The 9,037-nt window shown below is 39.8% G+C and overlaps 1 protein-coding gene across 1 annotated transcript in view; it reads right to left on the bottom strand.

Annotated features, from left to right (window-relative positions):
• Nucleotides 1–9,037, bottom strand: part of Katna1 (katanin catalytic subunit A1) — a 27,708-nt gene that overhangs the window by 11,439 nt on the left and 7,232 nt on the right. Inside the window, exons 2-5 of the mRNA XM_005370637.2 lie at nucleotides 7,620–7,794; nucleotides 5,287–5,444; nucleotides 3,351–3,531; nucleotides 1,870–1,991 (exon numbers count right to left, since the gene is read on the bottom strand). Of these exons, the coding sequence (XP_005370694.1) occupies nucleotides 1,870–1,991; nucleotides 3,351–3,531; nucleotides 5,287–5,444; nucleotides 7,620–7,787 (629 nt within the window). The 5' untranslated portion in view covers nucleotides 7,788–7,794. The remainder of the gene's footprint in view (nucleotides 1–1,869; nucleotides 1,992–3,350; nucleotides 3,532–5,286; nucleotides 5,445–7,619; nucleotides 7,795–9,037) is intronic.

The raw sequence follows: 9,037 nt of genomic DNA, 5'->3' as shown, positions 1-9,037 counted from the left end.
GGGCTACACAGATTATTAGAAATGGGTTAGCTCAATATGTAAGAGCTAGCCAATAAGAGGCTGGAACTAATGGGCCAGGCAGTGTTTAAAAGAATACAATTTCTGTGTAATTATTTCGGGTATAAAGCTAGCCATGCGGGCGGCTGGGTGGCGGGACACAGCCCCGCCGCTCCTATTTCAACACAGAGGCAGGAGGATCTCTGTGAGTTCGAGGCTAGTCTGGTCTACTAAAGCTAGTTCCAGGATAGGCTTGATAGCTACAGCAAAACCCTGTCTCGAAAAACAAAAAACAAACAAACAAAAAGTATGTAACACAATACAACTAACTTGTAGAAAAGTGATCTCTTATAAGACACTATAAAAATTAATAGCTCCTTTATTAGATATAAATAAAGTTGAGGATCTTCCACTAATAGCAAATAAAAAAAATCTACCATAAGCCATAGACATAAACAAAATGAATTCATAAAAACCTCCACCTCTGGCTGGTGAGCTTGCTCAGTGTGTAAAAGCAGTCACTGAACCAGACTGAGGGTCTGGTCCTCAGAACTCACAGAAACGTGGATGAGAAGAGAATCCACATAAGTTTTCTCCAATCTGTGCCATAGCACAGGCTCTACCCCATCATACACACAATAATAAGAGTTTCTGCTTGTTTGTTTGGTTTTTACATGAGAATAAGAGGTTTGTTTGTTTGGGTTTTTTTGTTTGTTTGCTTTTTGTTTTTTCTTTAAGTATCCCTGGCTGTCATGGACACAGAGATCCACCTACCTTTGCCTCCCCAGAGCTGGTGTTAAAGGCATGCAGTACCACCACAGGGCAATAATAAAAGTTTAAAACAAACAAACAAACAAACAAAAAAAACCAAACCTCAATCTTTTCAACATTAGAAAGGGGCCCAAGAAATGAAATTAGTGTTCTTAGTCCCTCTTTGTATATGACTTATTAATTTAAAAAAAATCTTAAGAACTAGGGATATTCTGTTCGCAAAGAACTTGCCTCATATGTATGAGACCCTGTGTTCAATACCTAATATCACACACACACACACACACACACACACACACACACACACACACAGCGCCTAATGGATGGCTCACTGATAAGAGCACTGCTGCTCTCACAGAATGCCAGATTTGACTCCCACAATGCAACTCACAAGCATCTGTAACTCCAGATCCAGGAGATAGGACACTGCCTTCTGCCCTCCACAGGCAAAACCCTCATTCACATAAAATAATAAACTTAAAAATGCAAAATACAAATAAAATTACAAAAACACTTCAAACTGGGCTGGAGAGATGGCTCAGTGGTTAAGAGCATTGCTTGCTCTTCCAAAGGTCCTGAGTTCAATTCCAAGCAACCACATGGTGGCTCACAACCATCTGTAATGAGGTCTGGTGCCCTCTTCTGGCTAGCTGTATACATAATAAATAAATAAATAAATAAATAAACAAACAAATATATAAATATAAAAAAAACAAACCACTTCAAACTAAAGTCTAGATAATGTAGTACAATTGGTTTAATACTTGGTTAGGAAGCACAAGCCCTGGAGCCCTCACCATCACTATGTAACTTGGCCACTGTAATGTATGTCTGTCAGCGCTCAGGTCAAAAGGACAAAATTCAATGCCGTGCTGGCTACATAGCCATTTTGGAGTCAGTCTGCACTACAGGGAACCCTGTCTCACAACAAACAGGAATAAAAATCTCAAGACACCATGTGGGTGATGCAGCTTTCCACTTATGTCCTGTTTATACCGCAGATCCTCTAATTGTCTTCAAAGACAGATCTTTGGCACATACCCAGATTTTCTCCATCTTCCAAAATTGTCATCAGCTCAATTATCTTGCGATGTGACTTACCACCGAACATTGGGATTCTGAGAAATTATATCTCTTTCCAAAGCTTCTACCAAGTCCTTGTCGTATCCAGTGCTGTCAAATTTATGTGCCTCTGGTTCCGCAACTGCAGCCGGTGATTTGTTCTACATGAGGAGATAAAAACAGAAGAAATTTTAATTAGAAGTTTGTATTTTGTTTCTGTGAATCAGAAATAATGATCAAACCAAAGTGATTTTGTTTATGGAATGGTCTCCTGGTGTAAACCTAACACAAGTCAAACTTCTGACCCTCTTGCCTCCCAAACCAATGGTATTACCACCACACCTGGCCAAGGAAAACCAATTCTAATTAATCAATATAGCTTTTTCCAAGACACTATAGGCCAGAAGGAAGTGGTGCAGTGTCTACCAAGTACACAGGAAACCCAGAGTCCTTTCAGCACAGTAGCCTTAAGAAAGGAAGAGGATAATAAGACAGGCGTAGGAACACAGGCCCAGAATCCCAGCACTTGGGAATTAGGAACAAGAGGACTGAGAGACACCTCACTAAACCCAACCAAACCAAAACCACACCCCTCAAAACAAACAGACAAACAAACCTCAGATAAGAAACTAGCAGAACTTTATCAACCTCAAAACATGGACAGGTCAGGAAATGATACATGGAACTATGTAAATATGGCAGGTTTTATTTCCCCAAGTTTTCTAAATTACATTAAACAACAAAAGCAAAAATTACAAGTCTAATGCAGTTCTAAATTAATACAAAGGAAATGTTTTTATTTGTAAAAAGGGAGAATAAAGACTTCTGTACTCAGAAGTCATAAAATGACTATCAGCAAATCACTTCACAACCCCCCATATCGATCGATCGATAGATAGATAGCTAGATGTGTATCTACTTAATTTAAGCAAAAATTAAATTAATTTTTAGTTCTGGCCAACCAGTTGTAGCACAAGCCTTTAATTCCAGCACTTGGGAGGCAGAGGCAGGCAAATTTCTGTGAATTCAAGGCCAGTCTGGTCTACAAAGCAAGTTCCAGGACAGCTAGAGCTGTTACACAGAGAAACCCTATCTTGGGGGTAAAAAAAAGACAAAACAAAAACAAAAACCATTTTGTTTCATGGGGACTGGAGAGAAAACTCAGTAGTTAAGAGCACTGGCTTCTCTCTAAGAAGTTCTGAGCTCAATTCCCAGCACTCACATGGCCCTTCCACCTGTCTGTAACTGTAGTCCTATGGGATCCAGTGCTCTCTTCTGATGTGGAAATGAACATGCAGACAAGACATCCATACACATCAAGTAAGTAAATCTCACTTTTGTTGGTTTGTGTGTTTAAGTATGTCACATGGGTGTGGGGTTCTCTGGAGACTGAGGCAGAGGAGATTGAGCGCTCTGATGGAGTTGCTAGGAATCAAACTCAGGAAGAGCACTAAGCGTACTTTAACCACTGCGCCATCTCCCAAGCGCCACCTTTCACTTTCAAAGGCCATAACATTTACCTTATCCTCTCTTCCTTTATTCTGTTCTTTCTTTTCCCGACTCCGAACAGCTTTCCCTCTGTCATTGTGAAGATGCTGTGCAGATGGACGGTGAGTTCTCACGACTGTGCCTGCGCGGTTACTATGTGGTTTAGGGTCATTGTACTGAGAAGACTGGCGTTTCCTAGGTCCCGGGGAGGGTCTAAACAACACAAGATCATTAAAATCATACTTAATTCCTGAAGTAGCAGGGTACACACCCAGCTAATGAAAAGAACTAAAGAAGTCAAGGCAAACACCGAGCACAAACTTTAGGATGCTTGAAACCCAGGTAAACTGCTATGGCCAATGACAGGGATGTAGTACTGTCATACTTTAGAAACAAGGGGAAGTAAAAGTCACTCCTATTTAGGACATTACTGTGCAGCAAAGAGCAGTTATCAGAAAACAATGTTCATCAGAAGAACCAAAATGCAAATGCTGGATTTCTTCTACCATGGCTACACAAGCAATTCAGTGTGATTCTACTTAGAATATATTATAATCTTGTGGTTTAGCTAAAGGTTTTAATAATTTCCCTATTCTAAAAGACTAGGATGAAAGTTGGGTACAGTGGTACATGACCTTTACTCCCAGCATTTGAAAGACAGAGGCATGTGAATGAATCACTGTGAGTTAGAGACCAGGCATACATAGCAAATCCAAAGTTAGGGTTATATAATTAGTCCCTGTCTCAAAACAAAAAAGAAAAAAAAAAGGGAGGGAGGGAGGGAGGGAGGGAGGGAGGAAGGAAGGAAGGAAGGAAGGAAGGAAGGAAGGAAGGAACAAAAAAAGAAAAGGGAAAAAAAGGTGGTGGCTGAAGAGATGGCTTAGCAATTAAGAGCAGTTGTTACTCTTGCTGAGGACCTGGATTCTCAGTTTCCAGGACACACATAGCAGCTCACAACTGCCTGTGACTCCAGTTTCAGGAACTAGGAGAACTTTATCAACCTCAAAACATGGAAACAATACATGAAACTATGTAAATCTGACAGGCACCAGGCACACAGGTGGTATACACATATACATACAGACAAAACATTCATACACAGAAAATAGGTAAATAAAAATAAATACTGGTGGAAATTTCAAAATCTCATGGAAGGTGCCTCATGCTCATATATCACCCGCTTATTTCATTTTGACTAAGTAGCAGAATGTAGACCTCCATATTTAGTGGCTCTTTGATTAATGTGGGATGAATAAAAACACACAAAACCCAAAAAGAACAAAAAGGAAAAGGGCCTATTCTCAAGTACCTCAGGGTATACTTCAATGCAAAGAAAGTATATTATCTAAAGTCAGTGCACCTTAGTTGTCAGGGTTTTGTTGTTGTTGTTGCTTTGGTTTGTTTTGTTTTTTGTTTGTTTTCAAGACAGGGTTTCTCTGTGTAGTCTTGGCTGTCCTGGAACTCTCTTTGTAGACCAGGTGGGCCTTAAATTCAGAGATCTGTCTCCTGCTGCCACCCACGTGCTGGGATTAAAGACACGAGCCACCAGATACCACCTGGCACTTTATTGATTATTCATTTGCTGTCTCTTAGTAGAAAACTGGGCATAAATGCCAAAGAAAGCCAAGCAGGCTCAAAAGCCTGCCAGTCTAAATCCCTCGATTTACATGTGGAAAATATGAGTTACAGATGCATGCATGGTTTTCCAGCAGTCACAGAGTGAAGAAAACTCCAGTTCCCAGATGTCCTCAGTCTGTAAGCTGAGTCAGCTACTTTCAGCCCATGCACCAGCAGTTCCGGCTACTTTCCACCTCAATTTGATACATATTTAAACAATTCTAAAAGGACATTTCAGTACAAATGTTCCCCATGTCCCTGTCTTCCAGCAACCTAGTCCATCTCCTAGATATGGCCAAGGCAAAATCTGTCAGCTTCTTGGGTAAATCTTCTTAAAAAGTCTCCACTTACCTTCGCTCAACAGGTACAGGCAAGGACCACACTTCTCCCTCAGAAGCCGGAAGCTCATGCTGCGCAGCTTTTAGAGGAGTACTGTCCAGTTTAAAGCTCTCGAGTGTTTTCATGATGTCCTTAACATGCTTAGCTTCCACATTTATTTCCTGCCAAACCTGGTTTCAAAGAAGAACATGACTAAATTCCTTTAATTTAGGGCCATTTCCTATGTTAGAAGCCCCAACTGATAGAGAGTGAGCAAACTACATCAAACATCTTACAAAATTGCAACGACTGATTTTCTGTTCTCAAAATTAATTCTGAAAGAATGATTTAAAATGCTAGCTAAGGGGCTGGAGAGGTGTCTCAGAGGGTAAGAGCTGTTCTTCCAGGGGACCCGGGTTTGATTCTCAGCACCTGCACGGCAGTGCACAACCATCTGTTAACTCTACAAGGGATCTGTTGTCCTCTTCTGGCCTCTTTAGGCAACGTATTCACTTTGTGCACTGCCATTCATGCAGACAAAACACTCACACACATAAAACAACATCTTTTAAGACAAACCCTGGCTAATTAAATTGATACCTACATAATTCTTTTTGCTTTTTTGTTTTTGGAGACAGGGTTTCTCTGTGTAACAGTCCTGGCTGTCCTGGAACTCACTCTGTAGACCAGGCTGGCCTTAAACTCACAGAGATCTGCCTGCCTCTGCACCACCACCGCCCGGCTAATGCCCACATAATCCTTCTTCAAACCTTGCAACAACTGAAAGGTTAGCTGCAACTTTCAAGTTGTTTGACAAAAACAAAACTTCTGCAGGTTGCCCTTTGATGGATTTATACTATTTAACCAACTGATTCTGGTTTTAAACAAGGTTCCATGAGTATTGTACAGCGGCCTCAAAGTCACAATTCTCCTGCCTGGGCCTCCAAGGTGCTAGGATTGCAGGTGTGCATATCAGGTTTAGTTAATTTTTAAAACCATGATCAAATTTCATTACACAGGGTAATGGTCGTACAACATTCTGAATGTATTTAATACTACTGAGTGTTAATAGTATAAAGTTTCAATATGTTTAGAACTTTATACTGAACTATACATTTAAGCGATTTATATATTTTTAAAGTATGTTTCTCTCCCAGAAACATGAATATGAACAGTCCAATTTAAGAAAAAGTTATTTTCCAAAAGAGGCTACTTCTCTCCAAGTGTTACAGATAAGTGTGATACTGTATTTACACAGCATCCAGGAATGAACAGTTCACAACAATTTCAGCCTAAGGAACCACACATTTCTGTAATGTTCTGTTCTAACAGCTGAACTTTGGAAAATGCTGCCCTAGACTAGATTTTATAAGTTCCAGGGTTTCTAATTATAATTTTCTTCTGGTCCTTGTGTCTAAAATTCCTTAAATGGGATTCAAATATGATCAGCTTTGTAAAGTTCTATAGGAAATAGGTTCTGCAAGAATTTGCTGTCATTTGCAATTCCAGCAACGACATTAACAAATCAACTGCAGGGCTTGGATGTGGTGGTGCAAGCCATTAATCCTAAGAATGGGCAGGAAGAGACAGGATGATTGAGTACGAGGCCACCATAGCCCACATAGCAAACTCCAGGACAGCAAGGGCCACAGAGAAAGACCCTGTCTTAAAAAAAAATAAGAAGGGCCAGGTGGTGGTGGTGCAGGCCTTTAATCCCAGCACTTGGGAGGCAAAGGCAGGCGGATCTCTGTGAGTTAGTTCCAGGACAGGCTCCAAAGCTGCAGAGAAACCCTGTCTTGAAAAGCAAAAAGAAAAGAAAGAAAGAAAAAGAAACAAAAAGAACTTTCACTTTAAAAGTATTAATAGATTACAATAATCAGAATAATGAAGCAGAGGTCACAACACTGTTGCTATTAAAGGGCTGCTGCTCACCATGACAGCGAGTCTTGGTTGTCAACCTGACTACCTCTGGAATTAACTAAAACGCCAAGTCATTAGGCACAGCTGTTAGGGATTTTTAGCTAATTGGATCAGTTGAGGGGGAAGACCCACATCTTCTCGTGTCAGCCTGTATAAAGGACAAGGAAGAAGAACGTTTGCTCTTGCCCTGCTTGCACTCATTCACCGGCTCTAGAGCTTACTTATTCAGATTGCCAGAGTATACTTTAGACCAGTTGTGAGTTCAACTCCAGCTTGGTCTACAGAGCTAGTTCTAAGACAGCCAAAGCTACACAAAGAAACCCTGTCTCAAAAAACCAACCAACTAAACAAACAAACAAAAAAGCTTATACTCTCTGAATGCATGTACAGCATTGAAAGTCAATCTAAATTTTCTGAGTATTAAACCTAGCAGCCATGATTCTTACCTGCTGCCATTTCTGCTGGAGGTATGTATCTTTGACTGAATACAGATACTTGTTCATTTGGTCAAGAACTCCCTGATAATAGACCATCGCAGAGTCATAGTTTCCCAGCAAGGCATACTCACGAGCCAATTTTACATTCTCACTTATCATGAGAAGACTCATGCTCATATGTAAGCTAAAAAAAGAAGAAACAAGAAACATTTTCACGTTATACATCTCTTAAAAAGTAAGTACAAAGCTTCTTAAAAATATACTTTGCAGGACTCCTTTAATAAGGAAGTTTACAATGGGGTCAGTGAGACCATTCTGTCCTGACCTCCATGTGCATACACAACAGTGTACAACTGCCCCAACACTGACAAAGTAAGTTTTTAAACAAAGATAAAATAGATAGAGTATTTTCTTTAATTTTGCCAAATACAAATAGACTAAATATTGTAACTGTAATTCTTGCTTAATACCTGGTTTGTTATATGTAATTTTACAATGTTAAAGTTAAAACCTCCCTTTTTAATTAGACAGAAAAGGGGAGATGATGTGGGATGTCCTTCTGTACACTGTGAATATGTATTGCTTTTATTGGTTGATGACCAAAGCTACTTTGGCCTATGGCAGGGCAGAATACAGCTAGGCGGGAAAGCCAAACAAAATAAAAGGCAGAAAAGGCAGAGTTGAGGGAGACACCCAGCAGTTAAAGGCAGAAAAGCAAGATAAGCCATGAGTTTCATGGTAAAACATAAAATGAAATGGGTTAATTTAAAAGAGCTGGTTAATAACAAGCCTGAGTCATCAGCCAAACTTTTATAATTAATATAAGTCTCTGATTGTTTTTTCAGGAACCAGAGGTGGGGGAAAAAACCCTCAATTTACACAATAAAATATCCAAATGAAACTATTGGGCAGTAATGGATAATTATTACATGGCTAGAACATAGTTCAGTGGTTAAGGGCACTGACTGCTTTTGCACACAGTGGCTCACAACTGTGTGTTACTCTATTTCAGGATTCCAACATCCTCTTGCCTCCCTCGACACCTGCCTGAAAGTGGTACACATAAATTTACACAGGCACACACCTATATGCATAAATAAAAATAAAACTTTTTTTTAAAAAAATATAAGGCTGGGAAGTGGCGGTGTATGCCTTTAATCTAAACACTAGGGAGGCAGAGGCAGGCAGATCTCTGTAAGTTTGAGGCCAGCTTAGTCTACAGAGCAAGTTCTAGGACAGCCAGAGTTACACCACAGAGAAACCCTGTCTTGAAAAACAAAAAACAAAAGCAAGTTCAATAATGCTAAATATGAGCATGAATTTTGTAAGAAAGGAACAGTTTGTGAGAATAAAGTTGCACACTCATTTTAAAGAACAATCAAGGAATACTTAGGGATATCATATATATATAATACATATGATATATA

Source organism: Microtus ochrogaster, unplaced genomic scaffold (genome assembly GCF_000317375.1).
Source record: "Microtus ochrogaster isolate Prairie Vole_2 unplaced genomic scaffold, MicOch1.0 UNK82, whole genome shotgun sequence".
Taxonomy (NCBI): domain Eukaryota; kingdom Metazoa; phylum Chordata; class Mammalia; order Rodentia; family Cricetidae; genus Microtus; species Microtus ochrogaster.
Note: the sequence above shows the minus strand (reverse complement) of the source record. Positions and strands in the feature narration are given on the sequence as shown.